The following is a 20,676-nucleotide window of genomic DNA, read 5'->3' as shown; positions in this document are numbered from 1 at the left end:
TGAGATGATAGGATTATGGACTAAAAAGGTGAAGAGGATCTTTTATCCCATTAGAGCATTAAGTCTTTAAAAGGATGGGGAAAAACTGCACTGGTTTACATTAGCAAACAATTATACATGACACAAACACCATAAAAACAGGTTTGCATTTAAAGGCTGAATGTAAATTGAGAGATCCTTAAAGGGATCCTTGATTATGATTTCATTTTTAACTTTAGTTAATGTGTAATGTTTCTCTTTTAACATAAACAACATCTGCAAAGTTACGCCACTCAAAGTTCAATGCAAAGGGAGATATTTTCTTTTACAGAAAACACGTCTGAAAGGGTTAGTTCACTCAAAAATGAAAATTCTGTCATTTATTACTTACCCTCATAGACCTTCGTTAATCTTCAGAACACAAATTAAGATATTTTAGTTGAAATCCGTTGGATCCGTGAGGCCTCCATAGGGAGCAATGGACACTTCCTCTCTCAAGATCCATAAAGGAACTAAAAACATATTTAAATCGGTTCATGCGAGTACAGTGGTTCAATATTAATATTATAAAGCAACGAGAATATTTTGGCCAAATTCAAAACACTGCTTCAGGAAGATTCGGAGCACAATGAATCAGCGTGTCGAATCATGATTCAGATCGCGTGTCAAACTTTAAACGGCTGAAATCACGTGACTTTGGCGCTCCGCAGCAGATTCGATACACTTTATTGTGCTCCGATGCTTCCTGAAGCAGTGTTTTAAAATCGGCCATCACTAAATAAGTCGTTATTTTGTTTTTTTTGGCACTCCAAAAATATTCTCGTCGCTTTATAATATTAATATTGAACCACTGTACTCACATAAACCAATTTAAATATGTTTTTAGTTCCTTTATGGATCTTGAGAGAGGAAGTGTCCATTGCTCCCTATGGAGGCCTCACTGATCCAACGGATTTCAACTAAAAAATTTGTGTTCTGAAGATTAACGAAGGTCTTACGGGTGTGGAACGGCATGAGGGTAATAAATGACAGAATTTTCATTTGTGGGTGAACTAACTCTTTAAAGACTACAGCAAAAGGGACTACAACGAGCTTCTTCCCGGAACGTAGACATCACAAAACCCAAAATTTACATAAACTCTGCCCCCGAGAACACGCAACAAAGGGGGTGAGGCCATGTTGGGCTGCTTTAGAGAAGAGGAAGAGTTGTTGTAGTAGAATGTTGAATGAGTTGAATCAACCCCACAGCAACTACATACATGTATCCACTAACCATTCAGAAATGTCAGTTTCTTTCTAAAAGTTGTAACTTCTTCCTGAGTCTCCCCATTAGTGTCTGACTCCGGTATTCTGGAGATTCTCCAGCTTTGTTGTTGTTGAGCAACTGAAGCGTGAGCTGTTAAAGCTCCGCCCTCTTTTGGAAAGCCAGCCGGAAGCAGCAGTTCATTTGCATTTAAAGGAACGCACACGAAAACGGCGTGTTTTTGCTCACACCCAAATAAGGGCAAATTTGACAAGCTATAATAAATGATCCGTGGGGTATTTTGAGCTGAAACTTCACAGACACATTCTGGGGACACCAGAGACTTATATTACATGTTGTGAAAGGAGCATTATAGGTCCCCTTTAACAATACTCACCAATCTTACCTTAGCAATTATTGAAGTCCAATAAGATTTCTGCTCCTTTCAAATGCAGCCCACATAAGATCAGTAAGAACACCAACAAGGTAACCTTGCTCCAAAGTAAATTTATGTTAATTAATTTACATACTGATAACAGTAGGTGGTGATAGAAACACATTTGGAACGGTCCTTTTCACATTTACACCAATGCAGAGGGTAAATTGAAAACATTAATATTCACAGATGAAGACAATGTTTATTGTTCATAATCAACCAATTATAAAGTGAGCAATTCTAGAATGATTTCCATGCTAATGTAAAATTCTTTACAAATATGCAGCAGTATGCTGAAAGTTCTTGTATATACCAAAAAAATGTTTTAGTATGGAAGTAAAAGAGTGGCCAAAGAGTGGAATTTTCTGAAGCGCGTCCGTGTGTGGAGAACAGAAACCCATCCATCGAAAGCACCTCTTTAATTCATCTCTTACTCCACAACAGCCACCACATGTTTCTCCTTTTCTGTCACCACTGGAATAGATCCCGGCTTGCTGTGTTTGCGGATGTTTATGTCCCTAAAAACACACACACACACAAAGAAGCAAAGACAATCAGAATGCCAATCAAACTCAAACATGGATTCATTTCCTTTTGCTGCCAGTACAATGGAGCCAAACATCAAAAGATTAAAGTTGAAGTGAGTCATTTTTTCATGCTTTTCCAAACAAGTCACAGTGAACATGTTGAACTTGTTATTGTATGTAATGCAAATGAGTTTATGGTTTTTGAGTGAATTATAACCTTTAGTTCTCACAAAACCTGTCAAGGATTGTTCAAGATACACATCAGCACTGAAAACTGAAAAGTCTTAACATTTGGTGAAAGGAACTTACTTCCTGCGCTGGGCTAGTTTCATTTCCCGCTGCTCTCTCTTTTGTCTCAGGAGTTCTCTGGGCAGGTGGCGGTGAGTGGCGATGCGTTTCACCTGTGGGTGGTACTGAAATTTCTCAATCAGCTTCTTGTTGTAGTTTGCGGCAGCTTTTTCCCGGGCAGAGAGCTGTGAACAATGAGATTTGAGTCAATGGTCAAAAAATATACATAATATACATTACATAATATACATTACATACATACATTTTGCTAAAGTAGGAAAGATTTTGCTATGGGAACCTGCTTTCTAACTGTATTAATGTACACATTTCTTAGGAATGCACTGTGGCAGCAAAAATATCTTGAAAAGTCTTTTTAGTTTGGCAATCAACGTAAAGCAGCACATTTTTCAGTAGAAGAACCCAAGTGCTCCTCATCTATCTCTCTATCATAACATTTCTGTGGCTCCCGGGCTTTGGCGCATCTCACTCCACACCCCTCCAAAGGCTTTCATTCTAATTAAAAGCAATGATTTTCTCAAATTCAATTTGTTTAGGGCAATCTAATAGCTGCTGATGCCATCAGAGCGCTCGGGAGGAAAATCTGAAGGCCTGTTAACTCTTATTTACGAACTTCTTGACAGCATTCACATGAGGGGAACGAAAACAAACATGACTCTGCAGATTCCATGGAGACATCCCATAACAGAGCTATTGTGTTTGTAGTCCAAAAAAACCAACGCTGCGTCCGAAATCGAATATGAAAAACCTATGAAGAACCTTCCGGCAAGGTTCTGAAGTGCGCATTCAATGGACACTTTAATATCCAATGAAGCCATGGGGGAGGATTTATGAATGCAAGAAGCGACACATGTAGTATGTCCGAATTTCATTCATACTACCCATTTCATAGTATATAGTGCGTACATTTTTAAAGGTTGTGAAGTAAATTCAAATGTAAATGTAGTACCTACTCAGTACACGATTTCAGACGCAGCACAAGAAGCGAATTAGCATTTCAGCCATTGGATCCCACAGGAATTTCATATTGAATTTTAGAATAAGAATATTTTGATATTTGTAAAATTAACAGTATGTGTAATACAACTGAAAAATGTACAAATTCAGTCCATATTTTCTAAAGAGACTCGATCACTTTATATGCTGAACAGATTTGATTTAGGATTTTATTCGTATTTAAACATTCATCAACTCACACATCTGTTGTGCTAAGCTCAAGCATGTTTGCTTGACATGTGAGAACCAATGAGGTTCATTCTCGTGTGTTACGCAGCACATTTGAGCTTCCGCAAGAACCAATGAGGTTCTCGCGCATCAAGCAGGTACGGATGAGCTTCTGTTTATGTTTGCTGATCAATATTTACATGTGAATAAAAGCCTAAATGAAATCTGTTCATCATATAAAGCGATCAAGTCTCTTCAGAAAATTTGGTTAAGCCATTCAATTCATATGGATTAGTTTTATGATCTCTTTATGAACTTTTTGAGGCAATAAAGTGCTAGTTGGGTAGCTAAGGAGGGACAGAAATCGCTCAGATTTCATTAAAAAGATTTTCATTTGTGTTCCAAAGATGAGCGGAACTCTCACAGGTTTGAAATGATGTGGGTAAAACTAACCCTTTAAGAGTCTATGACTGGATCATTATTGCCGTGATTATTATGTTTCTAGGATGTTATATGTTTGGTAACAGCAAAAATTGATGCACCTCTTGATGGAAATAAATGTGATATTTCCATCAAGAGGTGCATTAATTTCTGGTCAAGATCTTGTGTTGGCAATGCAAGAGTCAAGAACTCTCTAAAGTCTACTCCAGCACATCTCAAAGACTTTCAATGAATTGAATAAAAGGCCGTAAATTAAAACATGGCCCCTTTAATAGAAACGATAGACATAAATGTGCTTATGTGCAAAAATATGATACTGTGAATGTAAAAAGTCACTTAGAGAGTCAACCTCATAAACAGAGGATTTTTATATTTATCTAGTAAAATAGGCACTCGATCAGATGGCTAAGAAAAACAAAAACAAACCAAACCCAGCTCCAAAGAGCTTCTCCAAACAACAGACTCTTGATTCAGCATCTGCTCTTTTAATTAAATACTCTCATGTGCCTGATAGTTTAATGTCTTCATTATTTTTCCTGCTTTAAGTGATTGGCTGATTCAAACTGCTGATAACTGCAGTGAGTGTCTGATCTCTTTAAGTGAAACGCATCAGAATAAATCTCTCTCTTAAAGTCCAGTGGGAGCCAAAAACTTGCCAACGCTGGACCGCATGAGGGAATCAGATGAACTAGAGCTGATACGAGATGATGGGGAGAAGAAACTACATTCACCTGGAGCAAAACCAACCAGCAAAAAGTGGAGGTGGAGGTGAAGTTCACTTAAAGTGGCCAGTTTTGTAACAATTATTTTCCCCTGACATGAATTGGGGCTCCTTAACAGATAATATCTTATTTTTAAGCAACTTTCAAGATCAGATTCCATTAAAAGGCTTAATAATATTTTAGCTAAACCATCCAGCACTAATCTATACTATTTTCTGACAGAGAACTAAATTATTCAAGTCTCTTATGCCTAAATGAACCATAAAAGTGCCTCAATCTTTAACAAACATCTATGGACATGTGCGGATTTCCTTGTAAGCAAACTTCACTTTATGAAATAGGTGTAGGCACTTTGGGGCACTCTATTACAAGAGTTGCTTTGACAAGACACATAAAACTCTAGAGCTTTTTCCTGGCAAGGTTTCAGACCGTGGCAACACTGCCATAGAAGTGCTTAATGAAAGTGATTTGTGGGTGTAATTCCTTTTAAGTGCTTGGTAGGGTGACCACAGGGCCAACTGTGGCCCATATTATCCACCTGAGTGCATTTGCAACAAGTTAACACCCACACAAAGCTCTACAATCAAGGATGGAACCTAGAATCAGTGAGTTAAAGGATTAGTTCACTTTCAAATGAAAATTAGCCCAAGATTTACTCACCCTCAAGCGATCCTAGGTGTATATGACTTTCTTCTTTCTGATGAACACAACTGGAGTTATATTAATAAATATCCTCACACATCCAAGCTTTATAATGGCAGTGAACAGGACCAAGGAGTTTGAAGCTCAAGAAAGTGCATTCATACATCATATGCATCCATCAAGTGCATTCATCCATCATACGTACTCCACACAGCTCCGAGGGGTTAATAAAGGCCTTCTGAAGCAAAGCGATTAACAAGTAATAAAGTAAAATATTTAGCTTCCGCCATACCACCTTCTGTATTCAACTTGTGAAGAAAGTGTAGTGCCTCTCGCAGTTTAAAGCGCTTACACAACATCCTACACCTCCCATATTCAACTTCTGACAAAAGCTTAACTGAGGCGATATCAGTTACGCTTTCTTCCTAAGTTGAATACGGAAGGCGGTCTGGCAGAAGCTACACAAACGAATTGCTTCACTTCAGGACTTTATTAACCCCTCGGAGGCATGTGGAGTATGTTTTGTTTTGTATGGATGCACTTTCTTGAGCTTTATACTCATTGGTCCCGTTCACTGCCATTATAAAAGCTTAGATGCGCCAGGATATTTATTAATTTAACTTTTTGTGTTCATCTGAAAAAAAAAAATCATATACACCTAGGATGGCTTGAGGTTGAGTAAAGCTTGGGAACATTTTATTTGAAAGAGAATTAATCCTTTAAAACTTCTTTTGGGTGACTTGGATATAAAATGGGATCATGCGCTCACCAATCCGAGCTTCTCTGAAGCATTGGCCTTCCACAGCCGAATGTTCATCTCGTCAGAACCGCTCATGATGTATTTGTTGTCAGCCGACCATCTCACACAGATGACATGCTGCATACGTTTGGTGTGGTACACCTCCCTGAGGATTGTGGAAAATTACATGTAATGCAAGAAATTTGCTCCATTTACTTTCTTATTGCACAAAAATGCACGATAGATAGATAGATAGATAGATAGATAGATAGATAGATAGATAGATAGATAGATAGATAGATAGATAGATAGATAGATAGATAGATAGATAGATAGATAGATAGATAGATAGATAGATAGATAGATAGATAGATAGATAGATAGATAGATAGATAGATAGATAGATAGATAGATAGATAGATAGATAGATAGATAGATAGATAGATAGATAGATAGATAGATAGATAGATAGATAGATAGATAGATAGATAGATAGATAGATAGATAGATAGATAGATAGATAGATAGATAGATAGATAGATAGATAGATAGATAGATAGATAGATAGATAGATAGATAGATAGATAGATAGATAGATAGATGTGCTTAAAACAAGGATTAAAACAAGTTTATTTTTGTTGCCCAACCGACAGATTTGTTTTCCTTGTTTTAAGCACTGAAAACAAGACTTATTATCTTATATATTTTGCTTCTCAAATAGACCTAAATTTATCTTGATTTAAGATTTTTGAGAGATATTTTTAATTGAAAACGACAAAAATACCAAGCAAGAAAAACATTTTTGCAGTACTGTTCGTTTTAAGCATCCAATGCGAAATGTAATGCCACTTTTGATTTTCTGATCTGATTTAAGACCACGATGTTCATGTTTTTCTTTTTTCAGTCAAAAAGAAATGAAGGTTTTTGAGGAAAACATTCCAGGTTTTTTTTCCATTTAGTGGACTTCAGTGGCTACCAACAGGTTGAAGATCCAAATGTCAGTTTCAGTGCAGCTTCAAAGGGCTCTACATGATCCCAGACAAGGAATAAGGGTCTTACCTTGCAAAACGACTGGTCATTTTCTTAAAAAAGTATTTATATACTTTTTAACCTCAAATGCTCATCTTGCACTAGCTCTGCAATGTGCCACGCATTACGTTAGAAAGGTAACACGTGACATAGGCGGAAGTACTAATCCAGTGTCTACAAAGCTAACGTGCAAAGACCAAGTCAAGCACTCTTTACCAAAAAACAAAACAAAAAAACAACTATATCGGATGATTTCGAAGTTGGAAGAGAAAATGATAGTTTTTCGCCCTACATCACGCGTGACCTTCCCAATGTGATTATGTAATGCGTGGCGATCGCAGAGCACTGCAAGAATGAGCATTTGTGGTAAATATATAAACGTTAACTTTTTTAGAAAATGGCAGATTGTTTCACTAGATAAATCCCTTATTCCTCATCTGGGATCGTGTAGAGCTCTTTGAAGCTGCAATGAAACTGCAATTTGGACCTTTAACCTGTTGATAGCCGCTGAAGTCCACTAAATGGAGAAAAATCCTGGAATGTTTTCCTAAAAAACCCCAATTTTTTTTTCAACTGAAGAAAGAAAGACATAAACATCGTGGATGACATGGGGGTGAGTAAATTATGAGGAAATTTGAATTCTGAAGTGAATGAATCCTTTAAGGCCTTAATTTGAGAACACTGAAGAAACCCTGTATATTCTGACATAAATGAAAATACTACTAGAGGACTTTCATTATAGATCTCTTTGGCTTTTCCGCACCACACTCACCTGCTGTGGCCTGCGTCTTTCCCAAAGATGCGGATGGTTTTGTCAAAGCTGGCGGATACAAGCTCCCTTCCTGTAGGTGAATAATCCACATCCAGCACAGCGGATACATGATCCATGTGCACAGTCACAGGAATATCCAGATACCTTATGTCATAAGTATAGAGGCTGTGGGAAAAAAAAAAAAAAAAAAAAACAGAATAAGATGACATGATTTATTTACACTCACTTAATTTTTCATGTAAAGGTTTACTCTGAAATGAACTCACTTGTAATCTTCATTGGCACAAACAAAATAATACGCTTCCATTTGGTTCCAGCTAAGTGTATTGTTTTTCATTTTCATGATAACCTGAAACAGTGTAATTTCATTGTAGTCATAAACAGAAATATTCAGCCATGTAGATGATAAGTAAAAACTGTGTGTGAAAAGTAAAAATATTGCAGACCTTTCTGAGTGGTGCAGCTTCTCTGGTGTCATACAAGATAATACTTCTGTCTGACCCACAGCTGGCGAGAAGTTCGGTCTGCAAAGGACAATGGGACAATTTCCTGGTGATAAAACTTTAAAATGAAAGAAATGTGTGACATTTGGTGTCTAAACTACTCAGTTACTTCTATGAAGCACTCCTTATGAACCTCCTTATTTTGCCTCATATTGTTATGTGAGGCAAAATAGGCCTCATTATATTAGATATCCAAAAAAGACAGGCCTCAAATACATTGAGAACAGCACTGTATTATGGCAGTACTCATCAATGTTTCATTTACATCATTGTAAAGCTGCTTTGAAATAATCCATGTTATGAATGTCCACAGATTTAAACTGAAATTAAGTTGAATTTGTTGATCACCTCCACAGGGTTGAAGCGGACGCAGTTGAAGCTGTCCACACCCCAGCTGAAGGAGCGGAGGGGACTGCTTCTCTGCTCATCCCAGATATCCACCGTCTGTCCACAGGTTGCGAACGTTCCCTCCTTATAGTGGTGGTCAATGCCAGTGAACACCGTCTGCGAAACAACATCATTAGAAGCTGAAAACATGACTAAAAATAATTTAGTGGAGTTGAAAAAACTGACAATGTGATATTGGCTAATTGCTCCATTTGAAAATAATTAATCTTTCTAGGATGATTGGGGTGATTGTGAATATGCATAGAAAATAATGAACAAATTACAAGCATTGATGAATATTATTAACATACAACACATAAATAGTGCTTTATATTTTCCATTTAAGTCTAACAGTATTCAGGTACAGAAATTAAATAATCAAATGTAAAATAATACATAGTCTCTGTATAAATTAAACAATTAGTCTGTGTTAAAACTACAAAAGTGATGCTTCTCTTTGACTTTTGTTGTTTGATTAACATTCGTGAGACAGAAAGCATCACTTTAAGACTGAATGCGCGACGTGGATCCAAAATAGTGTTATATATCCGGTTTCCTTTCTCATTTGTTTCATTCACCTAAGCCATAATCAATTGTTTACACGATGATAGGCGATCTTTTTCTTGGATTTAGACTAATTTTTTGCATGTATGTGTCCATTCAGGCACAAATAGATGTGGAAGAGAATGGTATGCGGTTTATTGATTATTTGATGATCTTAATATATATATATATATATATATATATATTATACACACACACACACTTTAACAAACTCCTCCTAGAGCTTTAATCAGATCAACATCATATTTGTTTTACAAGTTTTCGCTATACATACACAAACAGTTATATTTATATATATATATATATATATATATATATATATATATATATATATATATATATATATATATATATATATATATATATATATATATATATATATATATATATATATATATATATATATTAGTACAAACTGTACCTTCCCCAGAATTGTGTTAATTGGTTCCTCCCGAACTCCATATCCTGGTGCTTCCATGTTCCACTGTTTGATGGTCTTGTCATCTCCTACCTATTTTTTAACAGAATGACATAATCACTTACTAACTGGATTATCTTCATCTATATTAATGCCTCACAGGAAGAATATGGAATACGCAGGATTAAAATACCGTGAAAAAGGAGGTGCCACAAAAGCGGGAGCACATTCCTCGTACAAATCCTTCATGAGCCTGAACTGTCCTCAAACACTCCCGCTTTGAAAGGTTCCACACTTTCACCTGTCAGAAAAAAAAACACATTCATCCATCCATCCTGAATCTAGATGGTCATTTGCACACACCTTTGACTTACTGGGCAGAATAACTGCAAAAATTAAGTTCATTCTATGTGCCCCTGGTCTTGTTGTTTACTGTATTATTGAATGTAGGGTGTGCATGTTGTTCTTGTATGGTAATTGTAAACATCTTGATGAAACACGCTCAATTAAAGAGACTTATTACTCATATACCAAGGTAAAGGCTTTACCTCCCCATCACAGGCACCAGATATGACCGTTGAGAGGCTTTTGGGGTGTTTGACGATGCAGCTGATGCCATCTCTGTGCCCATCTAGTGAAGCCACAAAGGGTTTGGCAAACACCTTCTGAAGTTTAGTGGCATTCAGGGCTCTGGTATATTCCCTGGGCACCTCAAAAGGATGCAGGGTCGGGTCATAGTTCCTAGGCACTAGATAGGACACATTCTACAGTTAGTACACGTCCTAATACTCCACCTTCATACAATCACTTAATGTTTACATACCTCGCTGTATATCTCTGGTTGTCTCTCGAACATAATCGTCCGGGTTTCTACAAAGCACTTTAACTTTCATCCCACCGGATTATAAAATTAAACCCCAAAATCCTGATCAGATCTGCAGCGTTAAGAGAAATGGAGGACCATGTGTTTGTATCATAGACAGTAAAAGTTTGTATGACGTTGCGCGCACTAAAGTGATGTCACACATCCGGGTGCTGCGAAGATAGAAATGCTTTTGTAATTTTTTTAAGAAACATTTGCTTTATATTATTGTTTAATGATGTACTTTAGTGAATCAAAAAAGGAGTGACTAAGTGGTTATTAATCGTTTTTGTTACTTGCAAATTTTTATTTTCACAGAAGCAAATTTATTTATATTATGTAAAACATATTTATACAGCATATTTAAATATCTAACATAAGTGTAATTCAAATTAAAAGACTAAATTTTCCTCAATACCATTTTTCAAAAAAATCGTTCACGGAAACGGCGTCGTCACGTGGTACATGTTGCTTTAGTTACACGATTGACCAAACGAAGTCGTCGAAGATAGAAATGTTTTTTTAATGTTTTTAAATAAACATTTTATTTATATTATTGTTTAATGATGTACTTTAGTAAATTAAAAAAGAGTGACTAAGTGGTTATTAATCGTTTCTGTTACTTGCTAATTTTCACATAAGCAAATTTATTTATATTATATAAAATATATTTATACAGCATATTTAAATATTTAACAGAAGTATTATTGAAATAAAAAGACTAAATTTTCCTCAATGTAATTTTTCAAATTTCATCTTGTAAAAATATCGTTCACGGAAACGGCGTCGTCACGTGGTACACGTTGCTTTTCTAACCGTTGTTACATGATTGACCAAACAAAGTCGTTTGTTGAAGACAGACGTTATCTTAAAATGCGTTTTTAAAGTCAGTTTAACTTTTTTTTTTTTTGTATCAGAAATAAATTAATTTAAAATTAAAAGCTGAATGATTATGCTTCTTAGCAAGCAGAAATCGTGCTGAGACTTCAATGCGGCTCAAAGGAGGATTGGGCTTTTTGAGCCACCATGCGCCCACTAGAGGCAGAAAGTCAAGTCTCATTGGATTCAATAGAGCTTACTTCTCATGAAAGGATATTACTTTTTGATATACGAACAAATAAACGAAGTTATTTCCTTTTCGTTCATTCCTACTCATTTCTGTAATGTTTACGCGGTTGCTGTGTCGATCACGTGTTTCGTGAGGCTGACACGTGTTTTTATCATGGAGATTCTGGGCAGCACTTTTGATGATTCTGTGTTTGAGGAGTCACGGAGCAGAGTCTCAGCTGCTCTGCCCACATACGAGCCCAAACTCTGCGAACCTCTGGTGGGTATCACTCTGAACACTTACAAGAAACTATTGATACCATGGTAACGTTACATGAAATGGCCCTCGCTGTTTATGTATGCTACTTCCACTGCAAGGCATTACTCTTACTATACATCGAAATTACTATGGTATTTTCTTGAGAATTTTGGTCTGTAATAGTTCACCACATTACAATCATAAATTAAAGATGTGATGATGTTATTTCAACGTACTATATAACATTGGTTATAATTATATATGATTTATGATGATAATTATCATATAACGTATAATTGTGTAGGTATTTCTGCGGGTTTCACACGGTCATGGAATATCTGGGTGGGAATGCCAGAAAATTTCTAGAGAATATATATTTCAGAAATTAAATCACATTTTTCTTTGTTTTATTGTATCTAGTGGTTTTGTGCAGATGTAAATGTCGAGGATGCATTAGAAGAACAAAAAACGCTCAAGTTTCGAGGTGATCTGGCCTACAGGAGGAAACAGTATCAGGTATAAAGAGCTGAATTCAACATTTACTCTCTCTATTATTCAGATGTGTGACATACTTGAGTAAATGTCATTAGTTACTATACTTAAAGGTGCTATAGAGTATGTTTTGTTTTATACATTTTTGCAATATTACTTGAAACTGTCTTTACTAACTGATAAAAGACTATTTATTAGGTGCACTGAAAGGAATATTAATATACATCATCTGTGCATGAGGTAGGGCCTTAAAAACATCAGCCAATTGTTTGTGTGATCATCACACAAACGATTGGCCCTCTGGCTTGTCAATCACTGCCATGACGTTCCTTGTGAGAGACGTGCGCGGCTGCGCGCTCCAGTAACTTTCCACACTCCACAGGTGCCTCATGCAATGTTTTGTCAGGAGTAACAACTGCAGATTGAGTTACCTGCGGTGAGTCCGACATAATGAATCCACTAACACGACACAGCGAATGCTGGTGGTAAACATTCGTGTTCCAATACTCATGCACGAGTTTTGGGAGGCGTTCCCTCGAAATGAGCTGTGAAGGAGGGGGGTTGTTCTTAAGCATGTGCTTATTTCAAAAACTCAGTAACAGTCTTTGGTTTCTCAGTCGTCGAAAACATCCTCTGTAGCACCTTTAAGTATCTTTTTGGCTACTTTGTAGTTGTTCTGAGTATCAAAGATATTGGCAACTTTTACTCTCTACTCCACTACATTTGTGATGAGTAATGCAATTACAAATTACATTTTTCATGGCAGCTAACTTTTTCTGCAGCAGTTTGTTTCTGATTTAAATAAGTGGTATCACCATCTCAGTGCATTGAAGGTATTATATCTTGTGCATTTTGCCTTTACTCACCCAAAACTTGTCAACAAGGATACTTTACATAAATGTGAGTGCATTAGCAGGTAGTTGCTGATTGCAGGTGTTTTATTCATTAGATGAGGAAATGACTGCAGCTATGATCATCAGCTATTTAATTTTACTTAACATTGTTTAATTTATCCGCTATATTGACAAGACCTTTTTGAAGGATATTGGTTTACTTATGGCCTTTCTGTGCACTTGAGCTCAACTGAGACTTGAGAGTTTGTAGATGTTTAAAAGGTTGTTGTGTCGACCTTGATTTATTGCAACATTGAGGTGTTCATTTTGATTTTAGAAAATAAACTTGATTTCTCATCTTACAAATCAGTTGTTTTATTTTCACTGGCATGTCTCTCAGGACTAGCGCATCTCTGAGCCTACATTCAGTACGAGTAAAATACTTAAGTACTGTTAAAGACTTTTACTCAAGTCGTATTGGAATTGGTTACTCATTTTCAATGTAAGGTATCAGTACTTTTACTCAAGTATGGTTTTCAGGTACTCTTTACACCTCTGCTATTATTTGATTCATTAGCTCATTTGTGTGAATGACAGGTGGCTCTGGATGAGTATGCGAACTGCCTCTCGCTGGTACCTGCTGGAAACACATCAGTGAAGAGAGATGTGCTAGAAGGGATCGCACGATGCTGCTGTCATCTGGGGAAAAAAGAAGAGGCTCTAAAAGCCTGCGAGAAACTGGTAAATATATTAAATCACTTACTCCACTTCTTTTGTTTATCCTTTTGCTTATTTACTGTTTTATTTACAGAGGACAGAAGTATCCAACACCTGTCACCTCACCTGCGTACTTCAGCTGGAACTGAGTATTCATGATCACTACAGGGAGCTGACAAACAGCATCTCCAGCCTGCAGCAGCTGTGCTGCCTTCATCCGTATCATCCGTGGCACTGGCTGAATCTGGCCATGAGCTTCCAGAGACTCCTGGAGTCTGAGAGCTGTCCCGAGAGATCCAGCACTGAGGAAGAACACGAAAAGCAGCAGGGGACAAATAACAATTTAGCACTAAAGACATTCATGTGCTTGATTAGAACAAGGTATGTCAACCACAAGAGAACTTTATTTATTGACTTTGATTAATTTAGTGCTGAGTTTGTTCATCTTGTGATTCTCGTCAGGCTGCTAATTGAAATCCTGCAGATTCAGCAGTTCTCATTTGTGCTGGAGAACAGTCAGAGGGCTCTACAAGACATTGAGGAAGCTCTACATGCTCTTCAGCCAACGGAAAAGATGATTCAAACAATCTCTGAGGTCAAACAACAATAAACAGTTTAATAGAGAGAGAAATATATAGTTACATGTGAAAAAGTTAGGACACCCTATTGAATTCCATGGTTTTCCATATCAGGACATAATAAATTCATTTGGTCCTTGGCAGGTCTTAAAATTTGGAAAATAAAACCTCAGATGAAGAATAGCGCATATCACACCATGTCATTATTAATTTAACAACAACTAGGCCAAAATGGAAACGCCATGGGTGACAAACTAGGACACCCTCGTTGTTCCTTAGGAATTGAGATGGTAAGTAACGGTCATGCACTGCTAGTCAAATTCCTTTGAATAACCATCAGCAAGTGTGAACGCCGCTATAAAAGCTGAGGTTCTGGCAATTTGCTGTTCTGCAGCCTTCAGGTGTCTGTTAACACAATGCCAAAGAGTAAAGACATCAGCAATGAATGATCTTGGAGAAGCAAATGTTATTCACAAGTGGAAGACATTCAAAACAGACACCAATCTTCCCAGGAGTGGACGTCCCAGCAAATTCACCCCAAGTTCAGACTGTGTAGTGCTCAAAAAAATTGCAGACTCTACAGGCCTCAGTTAACATGTTAAATGATAAAGTTCATGACAGTACAATAAGAAAAAGATAAGACAAGTATGGCATGTTTGGAAGGGTTGCAAGGAGAAAGCCTCTTCTATTTAAACATCTTGCATAGTTGCATCTGAACAAACCAAAAGACTTCTGGAACAATGTCCTTTGGCCAGACAAGACCAAAGTGGAGATGTTTAGCCGTAATGCACAGCGCCAAGTTTGTTGAAAACTAAACACAGCATATCAGAACAAACAGCATGCTGGTGGAGGGGTGATGATTTTGGGTTTGTTTTGTAGCCACAGGCCCTGGGCATCTCACAGTCATTGTGTCGACCATGAACTCCTCTGTATACCAAAGTATTCTAGAGTCAAATATGAGGCCATCCATCCAACAGCTAAAGCTTGGCTAAAATTGGGTCATGCAACTGGACAGTGATCTGAAACTACAACAGAATCTATCACAGAATGGCTGAAAAAGAAAAGAATCAAGGTGTTGCAATGGCCCAGTGAAGTCCAGACATCATTCTGACTGAAAAGCTGTGGCAGGAGCTGTGCATAGACAAATGCACACAAACCTCAATCATAGATGCAAACTCCTCACCTTTCAGTGACAACTCACCTTTTTGAGATCAAAATAGGTCACCTATGTGATTTGCATAGATCCAGTTCCCCCTTACCTGTTTGCATCCCTGCTCAATAAACTGGAGCAACATTGTAAAGAAGAACGGGCCAGAATTCCTCCAGAATAATGTAAGAGAATGATAAAGTCATACAGTTAATGCTGCTAAAAGTGGATCTACAAGCTACTGAATCATAGGGTGTCCTAAGTTTGTCACCCATGGCTTTTCCATCTTGGCTTTATTTTTGTTAAATAAATAATGACATGATGTGATATGTCATGTGTTGTTGTTTGTCTGGGGTTTTATTTTCCAAATTTTAAGACCTCCCAAGGACCAGTTGATTTGATTTTTTTTATTATGTCCTGATACGGAAAACCATGGAATTCAACAGGGTTAGGGTTATTGTGTGTGTGTGTGTGTGTGTGTGTGTGTGTGTATATGTATATATATATATATATATATATATATATATATATATTAATCGCACTTCAAATCTCACATCAAAATTTACCCCCAAAAGTAATTTAAAGTCATTATTGTGTTAAATGAGAAAAGCATCAAAGAGACATAACAAAAAGTAGCTTTAGAAAGTTTTTTTTCCCCCCGATTCAACATAGAATACAACACAAGCCAGTTTATTCTCTATATTTATACATATCAGAGTTACACATCTCTCACACAACACCCTAAAATCTTTATTTTGATTAACTGATTTGATTTTTTTCTGATCAATAACTAGGTGATGGCAGAAGACCTCAATCCGGAGAAGATGAGGGAGGAAAGCCAAGATGGAGAGAGTTTATCAGGCCTTTATATTAAAGACTTTGATGACAGATGGTGGAACAAACTCCACACTAAACTGCAGGAAGAGACGGCAGCTTGATCCACACAGAAAAGCTGAAGGAGACATATGAATGATATGGATATTGTGATTGTCCTTTTATAAATGAATATTTTATTGGAGTTACATGCTTTTACTGTTACAAAGCAGAATAAAGTTGAACTTTTTAAAATAAATAAAGTTGCTACATCTGCTAATTCATGCAATTTTACACAAGAGAACTGTTACTAAAATTAAGCATTGCAATAACCCGCTCTAGCACCAGTGGGAAGCTTCAGGAACACCTCTGTTGATGTGATTCCCCTGTATTGGGCGCCAGGTTTGGCTTCTCATATTATAATCTTTGAAGAGGGGGGACTGACAAGCAGTGGTATGATGGATCGTGTTCCTCCGTGGAAGCCATTGAGATCTTTGTGGTCCAGTGGTGATACTTGGATAGCTGGTCTGTCTGACCAGGACAGGAGGAGTCAGGAAGCTTGGGTTACCTGGATTACGAGGTTTCTGTTGGTGGTCAGCAGTGTTTCTGGGAATACCTGCTGGCCATATTGGGATTTGGAGTTTCTCGAAGGGTAGGTGGAGATCAGCAGGATTTGATGTTTGCCAGGTATATCCTGGCACTGGGTTAGAAAGTGCGTAGAGTCTGCGAAACTCCAGGTCGAAAGGTTTAACCCCGCTGCCTTTGAAGAGTACAGCCAAGCTTCTGTGAACCTGCCAGGACAGCCAGGTGAGACTGTGACAGGGTTAAAGAGGCATCAGTGAAAGATCTAGTAAAAGGTGAAGTTTCTGCATCACTAGCAGTGCCAAATGGAGAATTTTATCAGAACTTTAGCTTAAAATTAATTTAATATAAGCGCAAATGTACAAAAAAGTAAAAATATTCCTGTATTATATGTATTACCACAATTATAAAAAAAAAACAGCATGCAGTTCTAACTAAGATTAACGTTGCAAACTAAATGAGAATAGCATGTCGCACTTCTGTCACTACTTGAAACATTATATCATCTCCCCCTTGAAGAATGTCAAGTTTCAGTACTGACTAAATATGTGTATGTTTAGATAGTAGCCTACCTGTACGAGCCGACAAGCACTTTTGTGCAGTCCACAATGATGAATTTCTCTTTCATCTGTCCAGTGAACTTTCTGCCCGATTTGGCACAATAAGTCTCACCTTGAACGCTACGAATGGACATTCTCTGTATGAAGAGATGAAGACAAACATAAGCACACTGGCTATAAATATAATAAATTCATCCACTTTCATTTCTTTTCACAGAACTGACAAAAATGTTGCATATATTTTCATATAATAACATTTTGTGGCATATCCACAGGCAAAAGCTGCTAAATATCTTTAATGTAAAAGGCTCTGACTAGAATATAACTTACAGTTAGGTGTGACTTGTTGATTTTTACATTTTCACACATGTCCTGAAACAGCTGTAAATTGGTGTGGTCCAGAAGGAGATAGACGTACACATTGCGCTTTCTTGTGGCCTCCAGTATGTCACAGAAAATCTCCACATCGCTGAATGTGTCCATAACTATTGCCAAAACCTTTGATGAGTGTAATTTAGGGAGCAAATATTAGATTGCAATAGTGTGTTTTCAGACTATTTCATATTAAAAATGCCAGGCACTTTCCATAAACAGGATTTATTTATTTTTTATTTTATTTTAAGAAGAGGTGCTTGAACTTAAGAAAATTTTGATATCAGATTCAGAACTTCAAGGGTTCAAACAATTCATTTTTTTTTTAATTTTTATCATCAAAACAAATACATTTTAAAAGTCTTATTTGTGTTCACTGTGCAATTTGTATTTTTTTTTTTTTACCAATAAACAATCATCAAGATTAGACAGTAATAATTTATAATGAATTTATTAAAGGGTTAGTTCACCCAATATTTAAAATTCTGTCATTAATTACTTACCCTCATGTTGCTCCAAAACCATAAGACTTTCGTTCATCTTCGGAACACAAATGAAGATATTTTGACAGCTACACAACTACCACTTTCAAGCCCCAGAAATGTAGTAAAGACATCATAAAATTACTCCATGTGACTCCAGTGGTTTAACCTCAATTTTAAGAAGCGCCGTATAAAGCGAGTGCTTTGCGCAAAATTTACCTATTTATTTCCAAAATAATATTAAATTCCAACATGGATTCACGCAACAACGTCTTCTCGTACTCTCGTGAACACATGTTGGGGATTAATATTTTGGAAATAAAGTGGTCAATTATATTTTTTTGCGCAAACAAAGTACTCATATCGCTTCATAAAATTGAGGTTAAACCACTGGAGTCACGTGAATTACTTTTATGATGTCTTTACTACCTTTCTGGGGCTTGAAAGTGGTAATTGTGGCTGTAAATGGAGGGACAGAAAGCTCTCAGATTTCATTTAAAAGATCTTCATTTGTTTTCCGAAGATAAACAAAAGTCTCACAGGTTTGAAACGACATAAAGGTGAAAAAATAATGACAGAATTTTCATTGTTGTGTGAACTAACCCATTAATAAAAACATTAATATGATGGAGAATAGTTGCACAACAAACATGGAAACAAAAAACATGCAATTCGTGCCACAAATACACTAAAAATAAAAAAAAGGTGTGGGACACCAAAGTATACCGTATTCATAGAAAGTGCTGTTTGTAATTGCAGTGTGCATCTTTTTTGCATCACAAAATTAATATTTGAAACAAAAATGGCAGGTTCTTACTGTAGTTGCTTGCCTGATGAGTTCCCGCAGCAGGTCTTTCATGGAAGAGGATTTCGCTGACTGGAAGAACACTTCCACACTAGGAATCCCTTGCAGATGGTAACTCCAGTCAGCCACCGGCCAGCCGTAGTCAAGAAATGGAGGTTCACTCTCTGTGACTGCAGGAAAGTATGTCTCAGAAGAAACTGGTGGAGAATTGAACATCACTTCATCCCTGTCCGCCTCTTCATTGTCAGTGAGAGGCTTTTTAATGTTGTTTAAGATGTATGTTTTCTCCTCCGCAGACAGAAAGTTTGCTTCATTCTCTTTGATCAGCACTTCCTGGTATCCATCAAGCCCTTTGTCCAGAAGAGCATCCATAGCCAGTCGTGTGCTTTCATTGTGACTCAGATCCACTGAAGACCCCTGAGCGTTTGGGTTTCTCATCTCCTGAACTCTTCTTCTCATTTTTCCCATCAGCTTTGGCTTCAGGTAGCACTGCACAGACAATCCATTACTTTCAAGGTTCATGTTGATCACTTACGAGTCCTCATCTGACAGGTGACTGGTTGACTCTTCCTTATCCAGCTTTACTCCTTAGTCATCATTCGTGCTTCACAAAGCTAAACGTTTATCCATTCAGGTGATCCTCGAGGTGATCATCAAATGTTCTCAAATTATTCTGTTAGGTATTCATGCACCTTGCGTCTTTTCATCAGGCATTTCACGGCACAATGAGCATTTCTGAACCAATTTGTCATGTTTTCATTATCAGCGAGTTTAAATGTGAACATTAGTACTGCCCTAAGGCTCTGGGGTAAGTAGTTTGTGGCTCCTCCTCAAATTAAAAGGAATAAGTAGCTGCGTTCACAGACGGCTTCACCCACAGGCATGAGTGGGTGGGGTCATGTGCTTAACAGGTGAGGTGTTGAGTGAATAATGAGACTGAAGTTCCCGTGTTTTCCATCACAGAAATGAAATGGCATGAGTGGCAGGGATGGAGATATGGCTGTCAGATTCAATTCTCCAATGCTTCACTAGAGGAACCTATAGACCTGTTCTTGTTTTCTTGACACACCTTGCTTAATGTAAGTGCGTAATGGCTTTGTAGATAGAGCACTTTGGTTATTTGGTCATTTAAAAAGTCATCCTAAACCCTACAACCTAAGTATAAAACTTTAGTATACATTTTCCCGCACCTTTTGTGCTACATACATAAATGATCTCTCTAACTGTTTTGCTTATTGAATAAAAAGGCATTATT

At 37.2% G+C, this 20,676-nt stretch overlaps 3 protein-coding genes across 3 annotated transcripts; 1 reads left to right on the top strand and 2 right to left on the bottom strand.

The window, feature by feature from the left end:
- Positions 1-1,713: 1,713 nt before the first annotated feature.
- Positions 1,714-10,883, bottom strand: dcaf13 (ddb1 and cul4 associated factor 13). The gene is made up of 11 exons (XM_048153030.1): positions 10,696-10,883; positions 10,421-10,620; positions 10,066-10,173; positions 9,876-9,965; positions 8,852-9,007; positions 8,447-8,524; positions 8,267-8,349; positions 8,001-8,165; positions 6,230-6,365; positions 2,495-2,658; positions 1,714-2,176 (listed from the first exon to the last, which is right to left on the bottom strand). The coding sequence occupies exons 1-11, from the start codon at positions 10,763-10,765 to the stop codon at positions 2,089-2,091; spliced, it is 1,338 nt and encodes a 445-aa protein (XP_048008987.1). The 5' UTR covers positions 10,766-10,883; the 3' UTR covers positions 1,714-2,088.
- A 691-nt stretch (positions 10,884-11,574) lies between these two features.
- Positions 11,575-16,883, top strand: zgc:101716 (uncharacterized protein LOC492784 homolog). The gene is made up of 6 exons (XM_048153032.1): positions 11,575-12,061; positions 12,461-12,556; positions 13,963-14,106; positions 14,177-14,463; positions 14,545-14,677; positions 16,602-16,883. The coding sequence occupies exons 1-6, from the start codon at positions 11,819-11,821 to the stop codon at positions 16,743-16,745; spliced, it is 1,047 nt and encodes a 348-aa protein (XP_048008989.1). The 5' UTR covers positions 11,575-11,818; the 3' UTR covers positions 16,746-16,883.
- LOC125243393 (protein FAM83A) lies at positions 16,800-19,956 on the bottom strand. The gene is made up of 4 exons (XM_048153031.1): positions 19,434-19,956; positions 18,093-18,260; positions 17,775-17,899; positions 16,800-17,433 (listed from the first exon to the last, which is right to left on the bottom strand). The coding sequence occupies exons 1-4, from the start codon at positions 19,941-19,943 to the stop codon at positions 16,959-16,961; spliced, it is 1,278 nt and encodes a 425-aa protein (XP_048008988.1). The 5' UTR covers positions 19,944-19,956; the 3' UTR covers positions 16,800-16,958.
- Positions 19,957-20,676: the final 720 nt, after the last annotated feature.

Source organism: Megalobrama amblycephala, linkage group LG13 (assembly GCF_018812025.1).
Source record: "Megalobrama amblycephala isolate DHTTF-2021 linkage group LG13, ASM1881202v1, whole genome shotgun sequence".
Lineage (NCBI taxonomy): Eukaryota > Metazoa > Chordata > Actinopteri > Cypriniformes > Xenocyprididae > Megalobrama > Megalobrama amblycephala.
The sequence above is the reverse complement of the archived record's forward strand: the minus strand, read 5'-3'. Positions and strand labels throughout refer to the sequence as shown.